Source organism: Cibotium barometz, chromosome 12 (genome assembly GCF_041138505.1).
Source record: "Cibotium barometz isolate CiBa-2024 chromosome 12, ASM4113850v1, whole genome shotgun sequence".
NCBI classification, from domain to species: Eukaryota; Viridiplantae; Streptophyta; class Polypodiopsida; order Cyatheales; family Cibotiaceae; genus Cibotium; species Cibotium barometz.
Window position 1 is genome coordinate 30675506 of NC_141057.1, and position 17586 is coordinate 30693091.

Sequence of the window (17586 nt, forward strand, 5' to 3'; positions counted from 1 at the left end):
GGGAATAACTAAGCCCCTCAAAAATACATGTATACAGGTAATAAAATAACTCCCAAGGTTTTCATGTAAGCAATTAAACTAATTGACTTTAAAGGTTCAGAAGTAATTCAAATAATTTATTTTAATAAAAAATTGGGGTAAGATCCAAGGTTTTCATGTAAGCAATTAAACTAATTGACTTTAAAGGTTCAGAAGTAATTCAAATAATTTATTTTAATAAAAAATTGGGGTAAGATCCACCCGGAGGTGGGTAGCCTTAACCGTGTGTTGAATTGGAAAGCCCGAAGGCTTTTCCCGTCCTTATCGAGGGAGATGCTAACCTGCTCTCCATCCATCGAACACACTGGAAACGCATGGCGCTGGGGCTAAATAAAGCTTCATGAAAAACATGAAAAGTTTGTATGTGGGATAAAAAGAGGCATCTTTTTTAACGTGTAGAGTAGTACGAGGTTGCTGGCTTTGCCCTCCCTCCTCCTCGATGCTCGCCACGCACCAATTTTCCCCTCCCATCATCAGTTTGGGGAAATTAATTTATTTTCTTCTTCTCTCCTCTCAAATTTCATCACAATCCATGTTCCTACTCTCCATTATAGCTGCGTTTCAGCTATATGATATTCCGCGCTGTGCTTTTAAGTTTTTTTTTTCAATTCAAAATACGATGATACGTTTTATGCACTAAATGACCAAGTATGCATTTATATATAAGCATTAAATATCTTTGTCCATTCCAGTGTCAAAAGGCTACACTACCAATGTCAGAAATAAACCTCTTTTCTAACCACTCAAAAAAAGGATGACCTTGAAGTTTAACCGGTTTTTATTGAAAAATTGCATAGCTTAACCAGTTTTATAACTAAAATTTCAAAATTTTGAATCTTCAAATTCAAGGCTGGCCAAAATTACAACCGGTTTTTCTTGAAAATTACACTAAAGCACTGTTGTGTGAGACTCTATTCCGATCCACACACGACAAAGTTTCATTGTTAAAACCACAAATTATGATATAGGTCTGTAATCTATTACCTTGGACATATATCAATTCTATAGATAGCCCCACACAAGCCCATTCAGATGTGTGTGTCTCCAAGGGTATTAGCGGCTCTGGAAATCACATTGAGCACAAATGTTGGCCTACTACCGTATCCAATCTTAATGTGATATCATGACATATCATAAGCAGAGTGGGGACGACGTACATTAGCATGCTAGAGCCTCCATAGGCTAATGCGGATGTGTGTGCCTTCAACATATTAGACATAGATCTTGGCCGATTTTACTATATCCAATCTTTATGTGGTATCATAACACATCATGGGCAATGTGTGGCAACTCTTGGTTTCCAAGATGGTGTCAGAGTCCCAGCAGAGTTGATGATCATGGGCAACTTGCCTTCATGCTCGATTGGAGGGGGGTGTTGGAGGTGCAAATCTTGCATGGGTAGTGGCCATTGTAAGATGGGAGAAGGGATGCCAAGTAATCCCACAAGCAAAGGTAGTGTGGAAGATAAAAGATTATATATAGTTTCTCATGTCTTTAACTCCCCAAACTTAAGTGCAAGTCTTACAGCACTCCTCTAAGAGCAAAGAGAAACGACGAAGGAGAAGTGTCGCCAGAACACCAGGCCCTTCTTAGAGAATTCCTTGAAAAAGAGAGAAGCTCTACTCAAAAGAGCTAAGAAACTAGCAATAAGGATTAGAGCCAGAGACCCACTGAGTCTCAAAGGGGGAAGAAGAGTATTTGCATAGGCCTTGAAAGCAACTGAGGAATTCTACTCTAGTTGGAAGGATCTAATGAAAAGACCAAGTGTAAATGCCATGAAAATAGATCCTGAGATAGTTGAAGTGCTAGCTCATGACTACTCTTATGATGCATTCTCAATGGACTCTAAAACGACTTCAAATGAATTCCAAGTCTAGATGGAGAAGACAAAACAAGGCCATATTAAAGGAAGGGAGAGTCAAGAAAGAGGCTGAGCCTTCAAGCCCAACATCAAGAAGCGGACTCTAAACAAGTCCCTTCTTGATTCAAAAATTATAAACTGAAAAATCAAAAAATGTGTGCACCACCACCAAAAAGGAAAAAACCCAAGGAATGGGAGTGTCCCATAATAGACCAAAGGATTCAAAATAAATGGATTTAGAATTACCTGGGGAGGAGCCCACATTGGTGGTGAATAGCCACAGACCTAAACTAAGACAAGGAGACAGAACTTGTAGCAATTCTCAAGGAAATAGAGAATATTCTTAGCTTTTGGAGCTATGCTGACCTAAAAGAATTCCCTCCACCGGTTTTCTAGCACATAATTCCTTTAGTAGATGGTGCTAGGCCGGTCAAACAATGTCCATACACATATAATGAAACCTACGCCAAGGTAATTAAAGATGAAGCTGACAAACTTATCAAGGCGGGTTTCATTTATGAGATTGAGCACATGGATTGGGTGTCACCAGACATGATTGTGCCCAAGAAGAATGGTAAGATCTACGTGTGTGTTAACTTGAAAAAAGTAAATGCAACTCATGGTAAGAGATCATTGCCCACTGTTGAGAGTGGTAGGAAAAGAAACCTACAGCTTCTTAGATGGATTTTTTGGGTGCAACCAAGTATCCATAGACCCTAAGGACCAGCACAAGACAACAGTTTCTACGGAACGGAACACATTTGCGATTTGGTTTCACCAACGCAAACTTCAACTTGGACTACATCATATAACCTAGTCTTTAGACTTGATGCTATATACTCCTAGTAGAATTCAAGATCCCAACTTTAAGGGTAGCAAAGCAGATGGAATGGACAGGTAAAGAGTTGTCTGAACGACTCATAGAGCTCAAGACTTGATAAAGCAAGGCTATACTCAGTGGTAGGCATGATAAAACTACATTGATTGCATAACATGATAAAACTGCATTAATACAAACTGTACATGGTGCAGCATCATTATAGCACAAAACTTCTTGAGACCCAGGCACCAGCACTTTGAAATTTGCAAAGGAAAATACTTGGATCATAATGATCCAACTTGGAAATGATACTACTTTATGAATTGGCAATACAACTCTCGGATTGCTAACTTCACATCTAGATCACGGATCGAATCCTACCTCGATAATCCACCACCACAATCCTACAATACCTTTTGCAATCACATGCAACAAAGGTGTCAATGTATGAGAATGCCTTAAAGGATGCACAAGATGCAGGGAAAAAACAAAGAGGCCAAGACCCTGCATGTAGAAAGAATCGTACTAAATGATCAGATGCAACAATTGGTAGCAATTAAAGAAAAGGTATCCACTAAGCTTACACAGAAAATAGCCACGCTAGACACGCACCTCTCCAGGTCTAACAGAACTATTCAATAGAAGAATCGGATCATTAGTAAATGTAGTGCTGATCTTGCAGAAGCACGCTCTAGGGTGGTTGAGATGCAGGTTTAAGTAGATACAGTGCAAAGAGCCCTAGAGCAAAACACTACGGATATGCTGTTACATGTCAAGGATGGCTGCATAAGGGCATTGGAGGAGGAGTTGCAAATTCTCAAAAATGCTCAAAAGCAAACCACAAAGCCTTCCACATTCCTTACACTCCTACCGAGACGACATGAGGAAAGGGAGAGCAACCTCAAAGGATGTAGCATTAACGTTTCCTGACCTCCTTTGCAGCAACAGCAAGAGCCCTCACAAGATATAGCTTGGCTTTGGATTTCCTTTGTCAAGGGATGACACTCAATGAGCCACTCTCCCTATTGCAATTTGCAAGATTATGTACAAGTAGGTCCCCCAGGATCTGTTTTTCAAGGGACCCTGGCCTTACAAAATTTTGTTGATTTGTATCTAGCTCAAATGCACCTCATGGTCACCAACTACATTGCATGGATATTCCTATTTGAACATCACCTCTTGACTTGACAGAATAGTGCATTGAGCTGACAACTGCGCGATGAGTACACGGTAAGAGTGCCATTGGATATGGCCATTTGCAAGGCAAACTTAACATGGCTGGAGGGCATGGAAAAAAAATGTCTGCAAAGACTTACAAGAAGCTTGTGGATATGACATGCCTGTCATAGGCGCCTGCAAACTTTCTATTTCTATATCTCTGTGTCCACCGACAGCTTCATTTGTAGATTGAAGAAAATGTTTGTTTCTTTAGAACCAAACATGTGGCATATCCTGAAACAATCCTACAGCTCTGAGGGGGAAGGTAAAGATAACCAAGACAAGGATAAGGAAGATAAGCAAGAGGAAAAAGAGCCAACAGAGGACAAAGATAAAGAAGACCCAGGATTGGGTGATCATAGACAAGAGCCAAAGACAAAGGAAGACACCTCGGGCCAGCCAGATAAAGAAAATGAACCCGAAGGAAGCCATAGCCACCAAACAGACAAAGCTACACAAGGAATAAACAAGGCTGGAGAACGCAACAAATAACCAAGGGAAGGAGAACCCCAATCCCTTCGCACATGCCAATACTGGAACAAGAAGAAATTGCAGGAGAGGAGAGTTTGGACGAGGAGGGATAACTACTCAGGAACTCAGAAGTCAGCTTGCTACGTAAACCAGAACTTCATGGGTATAACACTTAAATCTACACAATAGCCCGCCACCACAGAGTGCAATCTCCGGCAATGCCAGATATCTACAAGATGGGGTTGCCTCTACTAAAGGAGTATTTGGAATCCATATGGAGGCAATGGAACATAGATCACACAGAATATGAGAGGGCAGTGCTGCAAAAGGAGAACTTTTTCACATGATGCAGCACAATGGAAAACCAGATGTTGCTACTGATGTGGTGGCTCATATGGTTTGCTAGAGGCCCACAATACAGGGACACATACTGCAAGACACTAGTAGTGAATAGATCTACAATACATGTCAATCAAAAGGATCTATTCATGGAGGACATACTTTGAGCGGCAGGCCACCAACTCCTTTTTGATAGATTTTTCGAAGCAACCCTCTCTGCCGCCAGGTGAAGCCACCGAGTAGTGGATGCTCGAAGTCATGAAGCTGTTCGTGAGCAAACACAAGGACAAGGAGGAATCAACGGAATTGTTCTTCACATCATTAGAGACAATTCATATTTACCCAACCAAAGTAAGGTCGTTGTGTTGCATCTTTTTTACTTTGTAAGAAACTTTCCATTTTGTTTATTGTTAGAGTAAATGGCTTCTCAAGGTGGGAAGGATGAAAATGTGGAGAAGGGGGAAAACCCAATGTCCTCTTTCCACATGGAAGGGGATATTACAAAAATAAATGAAATAGATATGCAAGATTTAGATCATAATGAGTATGAGAATATAGAAATGAAGGAAATGAAAGAAAAAATCTCTAGTATAGAGAATAAACTTGAGAAAATGATGTGTCTTCTTAACTCCTTGACGCGAGGAGGGGATTTCAAATTAGAAATACCTAAAGGAATGGTTGATAAGCATTAAGGTCAATGTAAAAGGGATGTAAATGGTGCATAAGGGAAGCCCAAAGGCCACAGAAGTAGATGCCCCCTTCTAGGGGGAGTTGAGTAGACATTGGATAGTGAAAGGGCCATGCCTAGCCATTAAAAGATCAAGGGGCTAAAGTTGGAAGGTCATGCATCACCTAGGCCTATATAACCATGTGTTTAAGGTCCATTTGGAATATGGTTGGGTAGAGAATCAAAGTTCTAGTCTTACAAGTCCTCAAGCCATTGATGCAAGGAGCATCACATTTCATATCTTCTAATTCTTATTTGGTGGGCAAATAGAAAGACACAAACATCGTACTCAATAGAGGAAAAAATTAATGAAAATCATTGAACCTCATGGGACAAGGAATCACATTTAAATGGGAGTACTGGAAATAACCCGACCCATTGGAAAAATAAATGGTTTTAAATTCAATGCGCTCAACTATGCCCCAATGATTGGCTAGCTATAACTATATAGCAGTTAAATTTTCAGGACAAAAAAAAATGTAGCATAAAGCATAAGCATCAACAATCAAGACCCAAATGTAAATGGGGAGAAACGAGCACAGGTGCCACATTATGTTGGTATAATGTGACATACTCCATGGCTATAAAACCCTGGACGATTGCTCATTTGGCTGGTAGGGGCAATCTCTCAACCAATGACAAATCCATGGCAATGTCCTGACATGCTAAAAATGACAAAAACCAAAGAACAATGCCACCCTATCTGCCCCATGTACTACTGATGTCTTTGCACTCCACTCACGCTATTCAACACACTTACTACCCGAAGCTCTGCCTGGGCCCTGAGCTCATCAGTATAAGATTGTTAATAATACCCTTGACAATCTTCTTTCAAGAACATTAGTACATAGGTGACAAAGCTTGTAACATACTTGATCTTTTCCACTCGAAGGACCAAAATTGACAGTACAAGTTCACACTCTTCTTTTACCATGTTAGGTGGAAAATCTTAAAAAGATAAAACAAGACCCCCTGCAACCACCAAAAGCTATTGAAGCTAAAATATGATTCTACTTCCAAAAACCTCGGGTCCCTTTACCATCTACTTGGTACTCCACACCACATGGCATGTATTACATATTCTGTAGGGACATTTGTTGATGTCACCATGTTCTAACAGCAGTAAACTACATGACATCTTCCCGCCCGCATCAAATGGGCTGGCAAGGTTGCTCATCCATCATGGGCAGGCGAGTGAGATCTCCCCTTTTAAATGAACAGGCAGCATCTCTGTAAAACCCCATGATATCATCTTCATGAAGGATGAATTTTGGGAAATCGAGACTCTATTACATCCTCAAAACTAACTCTACTGGACAACAGGACTCTCTGCCAGTTTATGTTAAGACTCGTACTCGAGGAGATGCTCTAATTAATATATTACAACAGTGCTCACCCCATAAGGACACCATATCAATAAACCATTTCCATTAACGCTTCACAAGCCCCACATCTTTTCCTGATACATCTTAGATAACATAAACACTTGCCGTTTTTACGACAAGTTCAAGAAGCTGTCAATTCACCAACCCACTTATGAAGGCCTTGATGAAGTTATAACCTGTGTTACATACATGAGGAGGGTCAATCCACACATTAACCAATCCATTGATATTCCTCTTTATCTTCTGTTTGTACCTTACAAAGCTAGCAAGAGGACCTGCAGGGCTCTGAGTTGCATCGCTGCAACTGGATGACAGTTCGATGGGATGTTGCAGAGCGGGAGCGAATGAACTCAGCGTCACCTTTCAGCCATTGTAGATATCTTCCTGTTCCATGAAAAGACAGCCTGCCCACTTCAAATGTCCCCTTCAAAAGCTTGTCTCTAGCATCATTGAGAGAAAGGGGCTGCTCATTCAGATTATACCCTACCAAAATAAGGGCACTGAATGATTGTGCAGGGAAAGCTTCACCTTTCTTGCCCTTGCATACGCCCCAAGCACCCTTTGCATCATTATCAGGATCAACAAAATGCAGGTTCTTTTCAACCAGCTGAGGGAGTGCCAAACCACAATTCAGCTTGTGTGTGTCACAACCAGACTTGCTTGATCTTGAGAGACTTTTGTTAGATTCAGAAGATCCCAGCAAGGATTGCTGTTTTTCCATATTGATGATGTCCCACTCACTTCCATGCTTTTCACAATGGAGTACATCATGAGCTTGCCGATTGCGATCTTGAGCTCCATCTTGACTGTCAAAAATTCTGCACTGTTTTTTCTCCTCAACAAGGGCACCCATGTGTGTACACTGAGATTCTGGGATATCATGTGTACATGTAGATTCATCCATACGGATACACTGTATAGAGTTATTTTTCTCATTACCAGCCTCTACAGGTTTACATGTGGTATCATCTACAGGGATGAAACCAATTGATTTTTCTTCCACATCGCTTGCCTTTGAAAACATAGCTCGAGAATGATCTAGTGGAAAATGATGCTCACAGCTTTCTTTTGCTTCACTACTGGATGAACAAGCTTCATCGCAAGAAGTGGCTGGTGTAGTAACTTCCTCCTCTTGGACCTTTCGAAGCTCCTCCCTGCTGCCGCCCCTACTACTTTCAGGCACACAGTTCAAGTGTGAGGGACCATCAGACATTAATTTTTCACCATTTCTCCATAGCCAGGTCTCTGGAACAACTTCTAAGGATATCTTCATATTCTTCTTATTAGAAACACCACAATGAAGCGGTGGTAATTCTTCATATGTGGGTTTCTGCCTCAAGCCACCGGGTTTTTCATGATGATGCTTTTCTGAAGGTCCTCCATGAGCAGCAGGCTTATCCGCATTGTAGGGTTTGGCATCAGTGTTGGGTTTCCTCCCATCATAGGGTTTCTCATGGGCATTCTTATCACACGGTTTCTCATAAGCATGAGGTCCTTTCTTTTGAAAGGCACTGTAATTGACCCCTGAAGAAGCTTGTGATTCCCCACAAACATGTGAATTGCCTTGGTCATGGGCATATGAATTGTTGGCATGGCCATCAGCACATTGATTGGCATGGACAGCAGCAGTCCATGTTTTTCGTTTCTCCTGCTGGTTGTCTGATGCATGTGGGTACGTTTGCAGCACCTCACCATTGCTTGATTCAGCTGTATCCCCACATTCTTGAAGTAAAACGAGAGATCTTGCAAGAAAAGCACCACATCTTCTGTCTGAGCCCAGCACAGAAGGGCCAACGCAAGAAACCTCACCTCTACCATAGCCAGATGGGCTCGGAGAAGCACTGCCCTCTTTCCGAGAACCAAAGAGAGAACCCCATTTAGCTTGCCTTCCAGGGCTTGTGAAAAACCTGGCCGGAGACGCTGATCCAGGTTTAGATTGCTGGGTTTTCTTCCAGCTATTTTCGGCGGGGGCCTCCTTGTTCCTCCTGTTCGCCCTCACTTGCCCAATGCAGGAGACCTTGGGCGACGTGGGCTCTTCTGATTCAATGGCCCCCTTCGCTCTACTCTGAAAGGAGAAAATAGAGCTCTGCCGAGCTTTCTTCTTCACGAATTGATGGGTTTTTTCCCGCCCTGGACTGAGCAAAGGTGAAGAGACGGGAGCGAACCAGACTAGCTTTTCGTTGGCAGTTATCTGCTGAGATTTCTTGCCGTTCCTTCGAAAATGAGCGGGTTTCTGCTCAAAATTCAAGGTCTCGCAGACGACGCGCGAGGCTCTGCTGGGAGATCTGCCATAGGGTAGGGTTTCTTCTTGGGCAGAGAAAGGCATTACAGAAACAATGGGGGCTTTGCGGAGAGATGCCCAAGTAGGCTTCGCACAGAACTAGGTTTGCGGAATTTGAAAAGAGATGCCCTATTAGGGTTACTGGGCTGCACAGAGACGTAAAATCAGCGTTTCAAAGGGGAAGAGGGGGGGGGCACCTACTGAGGCTGCACAGAGAGAATTTGAACAGCGCAGGAGAGGCAGAAAAAGAGGGGGGTTGCACAGAGATGTAAGAGAGGTTGCACAGAAATGCCCAATTAGGGGCTGGAGCGTCTGCTTTTTACACAGAAATACTAGTTAAGCGCCGAAGATCTAGACAGAGTACAGGCTTGGTGTTTTGCTATCTATAAACGCTCTAGAAATAGTGTGCCTGATTCGCGCTCATGAGAGTCCAGAGGGGGAAGGAGATGATGACCCGATGGCTGCTGTTGTGAAGCTGCCCCACTGCGTTGGACTGGTTTGAAAGATGCTCCTACCTTCCTCGTGACCTTTGCTTCACCTGTTTTTATGAGCCCTCACTCACAGTCACAGACACAAGCAACAACAACAACAACAATAAAAGCCTTCTACCATTGAATACACTTCAAAGATGTGAGAGATGAACTGAAAAACTACCTCCTTCTCTACAAAGTACATTATAATAGAGAGCATTGCCCCACCTAAACCCTACACAAGTCAACCTCCTTGAATACGCCTTGGACTAAGGTATCCCACTTGCAAATGTCACTCAATCAAGCATGCTTGCATCCTGCATTTTTATAAAGGGGGTCTCCCTTCAAAATGGTGGGATGTTTTTTTTTTAATGTCCCATAGAATTTTTTGGTTGTATTATTCAATGGCTTAACAACAGGAATTGCACCAAGATGGGCACTCCAAGGCCGGGTGGACGTCAAAATTGCACCGAGATGGGCACTCCCCCACCAGAAGGCCAAGATCTTTATGATAACTAGTGACTCTTGAACATATTCAAGTGATCCTCACCGTCCATTAGTAGGGTTGGAGTGGAAATTGTTTATGTATTCCATTCATGGAATAAATAAGGTAACCAAGCTCGATTGTAGCTTACTCAAGGGAAAACTTTTTTCCTTTGTGGATTGTATTTCTAGTTATAGGAACACGCACCTTGATAAACATATCATGACTTACTTGGTTTCCCTTCATTATAAAATAGCTCTCCCTTTTACTCAATTTAAGCTAGTGGGATGATCTTCATGTATTCCAAGACTGAGCTTTTTTTCTTTGTGGATTGTATTTCTAGTATAGGAACACGCACCTTGATAAATGTCTCATGACTTAAAATAGCTTTCCCTTTTACTCAATTTAAGCTAGTGGGATGATTTTCATGTATTCCAAGACTGAGCTTTTTTTCTTTGTGGATTGTATTTCTAGTATAGGAACACGCACCTTGATAAATGTCTCATGACTTAAAATAGCTTTCCCTTTTACTCAATTTAAGCTAGTGGGATGATTTTCACTTCAAAATGATGTATCCCAAGATGGAGCTTTTATTATGAATAGCTAATGCTTTTTGTGGTGACAATACCAACTCTTTTTGTAAGCAAACAATTTTGAATTTAAAACAAACCTTTCTAATGAAATTGTCTTTAATACAAACACTGTTGGATTGGAAAATCACACATTGGTGATAGTTAGTTTGATTCAGCAAAAAAGTCTCTAATTTAACAAACTTTAAAGATAAAATTATAATATAACATATAGATTACAAAACATTACCCAAAGGGTAATGAAAAGTGAAAAAAACACGTATTTTACAAGGGTTTGAAAATTTAAACATCACCTAATGGTGAAGTAAAGCCTCAGTATAGTTGTCATAGTGGAGTTGCCACAAAAGCAAGAAGAAATCTCATTACATTTGAGCATCAAGTGAGCTGAGCAAAAGAGAAGAGCATAGCAACCCATGAATCTTAACACCCCATAGACATTGGTGTGTCTAAGTATAGTGGAGGAGACTACTCAATCTAATGCACCCATATCTCCCAATGAACCACATGTGTAAATAAGGCAAGAAATACCTAGACAATAGGGTCCACACACATGTTTGTTAAACAACCAATAGGTTCAATCTAGCATTTGCCCAAGCAGCAAAAGAGTTAAAGGGCTCGACAATACCATAAATCATGGAAAATAGTCTAAATGACAATGTGGCAATAAATAATTGATGAATACAAGTCTTGGAAGTGAACCTCAAGGCCAAGAGCTTAAGACACATGGATAACAAAACCCACCACAAGGAGCATGTAGCATGAAGAGGAATATGTGCATTCCAAAACGCCTTAAATCGAGAACACCAAAGAGCATAGTCATACAAGCAATGTGCTGATAGGATTTCGATGAATGGAAACAAACTCTACCACATTAAAACATAGCTAATACTCTATCTACTACATATGGACATAAAATCTCATGAATAGAGAGGCTCATGTTTCGATATTTAAAAGAAATTCTAAGTCATTAATCTAATATATTTTTCCTATGATAAAACTCAATATGCCCACAATCTCTTTCTTCTATTTGGTTAATGGGGCATTGTTCAAATCTTCTAGGAAAAATAGTTTTACCTTGATTGTAGTCTTTTGTATTCTCTAACACTTAGGGACATCATTTAGGATGAGAGAAGATGGTGCTTTTACATAGGCAAAATTTCAAGCGTAAACAAATTTGTTTATGCTTCATTTTTCTATTCCTTAAGTTTTTATGGTGGTGAACCAACAAATTTAGTATATTTTACCTTTTTTTTGTGGTGACTAGAAACTTTAGTATTTTTAACCAATTTGGTGCTAGTTACATATATGCTAGCTTTATGTGGAGTAATGTTGTATCAAGAATAAATTTAGCAACCCAAATCCCCAACATGAACTATATTTTAAGAGGTGCTTTTGCCATGGTACATCGAACACAACAACTAGCTAAGTTGAAAAAACACAAAGTCAAGCATAGTCCAATTTAGATCCTTTTTTCCTAATTATGTTTAAACCAATAATGAGTGATAATAATTAGTTAAAATTCCCTTATTCACTCATCACTTACACTTGAATTCTCATTTCTTTCATCTATTATTCATGATTGGTTTGGCCTTTTAGATTGCAAAAAAAAAGATAAAATCTTTCCTGTTACTTCATTTCTTTTTATAAATAAGACCCCATGTAAAGTGATGTAGAGATTTCCTTCATTCATTTTAAGATTTCCTCTAAAAATCACAGTGATAATATGTTCTTGTTCTTTTTGTCTAAACAATATTTTAGAAACAAAGAGAAGGAAAGTAAAAAGGGTGGATTTCTACTAGATTGGTGGGGGGGGGGACATGGGGAGGGGTTAACATATTTGCCACATGAAAGGTGGAAGGGGTAGGGACAAGACACGTAGCTTGTTCCTATTTCCATTAAGGTTCTAAATATGTTTCCAAAATCATTACCAAATACAAATTTAAGAAATGGTAAGGATAAGACACATGGCTTGTTCCATTAAGGTTCCTATATACATTTACAAAATCATTACCAAATAGATATTTAACAAATGGAATTTTACTTATCTATATCAAAATTACAATGTTGCTTAAGAAATGATAGGTTTATACTCGTCAAAAAAGTCACATTTATTTTGGAAATTTAAATGGTGCTCCCAAGCTACTAGAATCTATTAGAGGCAGGTTTCTTTTTTAACATGTCTTTGTAAAAGGAAGGTTTTACTAGTATTCTAAACTTTAGCTAACCAAAGAATAAGAGACTAATAAAAACATTCTTGTATAGTGGCAAAGAGGTTGAGGTTCTTTTTTCTTGGTTTCAAGTAAGGCTTCACTCTTCTTCATCATAGCATATCAAGTGGGCTTCATTTTTCCTTACCATGCCTGGCATATCAAGTCTTTTCACCCTCTCTCTCTCTCTCTCTCTCTCTCTCTCTCTCTCTCTCTCTCTCTCTCACACGCACGCACGCACACGCACGCACGCACACGCACACACACACACACACACACACACACACACACACACACACCACTCTTATTTATGATTTCACTATTATAAAAAACCAAGTAGAGCATTATGGAGATCCATTCTTTAGTTTAAATGACAACAATATATATAGTCACTATCTCTTAGAAATCAAGACACTATATTCATTATTTGCTTAGTCCAATATTCTTATGCTCTTATGCTGAACATGACATTTCTTTCTTTTTTATCACAACAAGACAACGCCATCAAATCGATTCATAACATTAGTTATGCTAAACATGTTAGTAATTATGAATCATAAGAACATGAATCATTGAAAATTTGTTGATAAATTTAGTTGTTTGAAGCATGTTATAATTTCACAATAGTGGATTGTAATTTTTGTTAATGACATGGGTTTAATACACGTTCTTCTAATTCATTTCAATAGATTTATTTATGTTATACCATCAAACAATCTAGATTACTAAAGACATTTGAGTAGCATATTGAGCCATTTATAAACATTTTAATGATAGTTCAAATTTAATGCATGATGTATTGTCATGCTTTTATATGAACATGCGAAACATTGCAAAAAGGTATGCACCTAAGTGTAGATCCAGCACATTAAGCTTTTGACTTGACTTAACTTTACATATTCAAAAGTAAAGTATAACCTTTTGTGATAATGCATTATTAGATACTCTTTAACTTTTTGATTATGATTCAATACTATTGACTATGGGATAAAGAAGAAAAGATCGTGTTCCATAAACAACCATGGAAAATCAAGTCATGCTTATTGTCATTATCGATGGAAAAAGTAATACAAAAGGTCCCCTTTTTTTGTGTGGTGATGAGCAATCAAACATCAAAGATGTTCATGTCACTTTTAACAAAGGCTTACACATAAAGAGCTTTGATTTGACATGAAGTTCCTTGAATTTAATAAGACAAATGTATATTCCGTGCTTAGAGACTTGGTGTGAATGAGTTGTCTAAGATCCCCAATTTCCTTTAGTGTCATATAATAAATGTGTCACTGGTAAAGTGTCTAGAGACTTGATGAATGAGTTGTCTAGGATGCTCTAAAATCGTTAAAAATATATCTTAAGGGTTTAATAAGTGAAAATTGTTTGTATGAACATACCTAATGATTATAAAACTTAACTAATTTTAAGGAAGTCGGCATCAAAAGTGTGTGCACATGCAAGAGGCTTTGAGATCAAATCTTTCATTGTCTAGATATAATTTCATAAAAATGCTGAATTATTTTGGAACTTAACTTGCTAGATGACGACAAATGCTTGCTTGCACTAGTTGAAATGTCATCACCTATTATTTGATTGCCTTGGAAATCGATAATGGCATGCTTTTTTTTGAAGTTTAATATTGTTAATATGTTTCAACCATCAATTACAAATACCTCAAGGGTTTGATCAAAATCATGTATTTATGTCAATTAGATCCTAAAATTAATGTGACTTCATCTTTAAGTTCATTATTAGGATAGCTATCTAGATCACTTTTCAAGGATAATCAATAAGAGGCTTTTTTTAAATATCAATCACTTTTCAAGGATAATCAATAAGAGATTTTTTTTTAAATATAGATCACTTTTCAAGGACAATAAGAGGATTTTTTATAAATATTATTTTCCCAAGTTTTATCTCTACAAGGATTAATATTAATTTTCAAGTATAAACAATAAGAGGTTTTTTTTATAAATATTAACTAGAATTTTATTTTTCCAAGTTTTATATCTATTAATTACTAGACTATTATTTTATTTCTACAAGAGTTAATCCTATTCTTGGATTAAATATGGATGTTTAAAGAAATCTAATAATCTAATATTCATGCTTCAAAATGATTATTGGTTACTCAAAGTTCATTTTTTGTGTGGTATTTACATACATTGAATTGGATGTTTGTAATAAGTTGATTGGGTCCTAATCTAGTCAAGGTTGGGGACTTGAGATAGTGACACTTAAAGTTCACATTGGTTTTTAAGATTAGGAGAAAATTAATGGAACTTTAGGTTGATTTGGGCCCATACCCGAGGGCCTCACACTTAAGAAACCCCCATATCACGTGCCTATGGGAGACTACTAAAAAAAGGTGAAGGGAGATGGCTAATTTTTCACATGTATGATGTTTTATCTCCTCTAGATGTAGGTATATGGTAGGTTAGATTCGAAGTGGCCATTTGAAGACAACGGCTCATGTGTGTTAAGATAAGGAAAATTTCCTTAATGCGGATATGAAAATTAATCAAACTCATTAAATTCTAACTACATCATATCTTAGTTAGTGGACACAATGAACATGCCATTTGAATTAGTCCCAAACAATGTATAATGCTTTTGTAATTTAAATATCATACTTTGTGATGTTTTTTTTCTTCACAAGCATGATAAGCTTCGAGATGATATGAACAAATGTCACCTGGTGGCACTGCATCCATCCAATAAAATATAGGGTTTTGTGAGTGTGTGTGTGTGCTTGCAAGAGCTCAAGATCTCTTCCCCCCTGCATCTTTTCATGGTATCAGAGCCTGGTTCGTGCTAAGGGCTGAGCTGCAAGCAAGAGAACCACAGGAAGGGGTACGAGGGTAAGAGCTTCAACTACTCTTCCCTATTGTGTTGGTGACTACACCCTTGTTGGGAGCTCTACGGGAGGCACCGGCAAACGGTCTCTGATTGAGGAGCTTTCTTCGCGGGAGTAAAGCTATAGGGCAACTATATAGTCCTATCGGACTGAGATTTTTGGGCCGAAAATGCGTTTCGGGCGCGTCTAGACCCCCGTTTTTCAGAAAGCAGGCGATTTTGAACACTGCGGGTAAGTCATCGATTCTCTGCAGAACTCTGTTTTAAGAATTGCAGGAAGACAGATTGACTGTGCAGACACTGTGGGTGCTGCAAAGAGGTCTACAGTTGCCATTGGGTGTATGTATGCACATTGAAGTCATTGGTTGTGACATTTGAGAGTACTACAGTACCGTTGCAGAAAATACAGCATTTGTGCAAGAAAAACCAAAGTGCAGTTTTTGGTAAAATTGTGTGTTTGGCAAGATGTCTAATGATGGCATAACACAGATTGTGGCTGAGAAGCTGGATAAGAATAACTTCCATGCTTGGAGATTCAGGTTGACGAATTTCCTGATGGGAAAAGGCTATTGGGACTACATAGAAGGTGAGCATGAAGAGGCACTGGAGATACCGGACATAAATCCTACTGCTGCAGATGTGAAAGAATTTAAAGACTGGAACCAAGGAGCCAGGAAGGTTATGTATTGGCTCTCCATTAGTATACAGGACACCATGATTGGGCACATTCAATATGCCAAGTCCCCCAAGGAGGCGTGGGACACCTTGGTAAAGCTCTATGAAACAAATACCAAGGCACGTAAGATACAGTTGAAGAATGAACTTCATACTGTGGAGAAAAAGAGCATGTCTGTGAATGACTATGCGTTGAAGATAAAGGGTATTGTGGAATCCCTTGCATCTATTGGTGTGTCAGTAGATGATGATGACAAGGTGGAAGTCTGTCTACGTGGTCTCGGGCCACAATACAAGGCGTTCAAGACGTCCATTCAGACTCGGGAAAACATTCCCAACTTTACAGATTTGGTGTCTATGCTGATTATCGAAGAGAAGAGCTTGGGTGAAGACCAACAGTCTTCACAAAGCAAAAACAGTTCAGAGCAACAGGCCTTCTACACGAGTTTAGGAAGAGGACGAGGTAGAGGAGGCCGTGGACGCGGTCAAGGAGGTGGCCGAAGAGGTAATCAGAATTATGGTCATCAGCAGCAGCAGCAGCAGCAGCAACAACAGTCCCAGAATCAACAACAATAACAACAACATGCAGGTGGAAGAGGCAAATTCAGAGGCAGGGGGAGTCAAAGAGGCCGTGGAAATTGGCAAAGGCAATATAATGATGCACGTGAATGCTATTATTGTGGTAAGCCTGGACATGTGCAGGTAGAATGTTATAAGAAGCAGGCTGACATACAAAATGGGAAAGTGCAGCAAAACAACTATGCATCCTCAAGCAGAAATAATGAGGATAATGAAAGGTTGTTTGTTGTGCAGCATGTCGTGAATGCCATGTCTGAAAATGTTGATGCAACACAAAAAGATAATGTATGGTATGTGGATTCAGGCGCTTCGAACCACATGACGAGTCATGGGGAGTGGTTCAAGGAGATGAAAAACCCAGAAAGACCAGGTTTTGTGGAAACAGGGGATGACACTGCTCATCCAATTGGCCATGTTGGAGATGTGCCATTATCTATGCAGGATGGCAAAGTGAAGTACCTTGCAGATGTACTTCATGTACCGAACATAACAAAGAATCTGGTAGTTGGCCAGATGATTGAGCAGGGTTTGCAGGTCAGCTGATGGGTGTTATGTTGAAGATTTCAAAGACAAGTGCAGGTTGGTTGCAA

General features: G+C 39.4%; 1 protein-coding gene and 1 non-coding gene across 2 annotated transcripts; both read right to left on the minus strand.

Moving 5' to 3' along the window:
- Positions 1–218: 218 nt before the first annotated feature.
- Positions 219–342, minus strand: LOC147633275 (U6atac minor spliceosomal RNA). The gene has a single exon (XR_015267159.1). It is a non-coding gene; the product is annotated as a U6atac minor spliceosomal RNA (small nuclear RNA).
- A 6533-nt stretch (positions 343–6875) lies between these two features.
- On the minus strand, positions 6876–9831 carry LOC147633276 (uncharacterized). The gene has a single exon (XM_086806307.1). The coding sequence runs from the start codon at positions 9184–9186 to the stop codon at positions 7123–7125; it is 2064 nt and encodes a 687-aa protein (XP_086662433.1). The 5' UTR covers positions 9187–9831; the 3' UTR covers positions 6876–7122.
- Positions 9832–17586: the final 7755 nt, after the last annotated feature.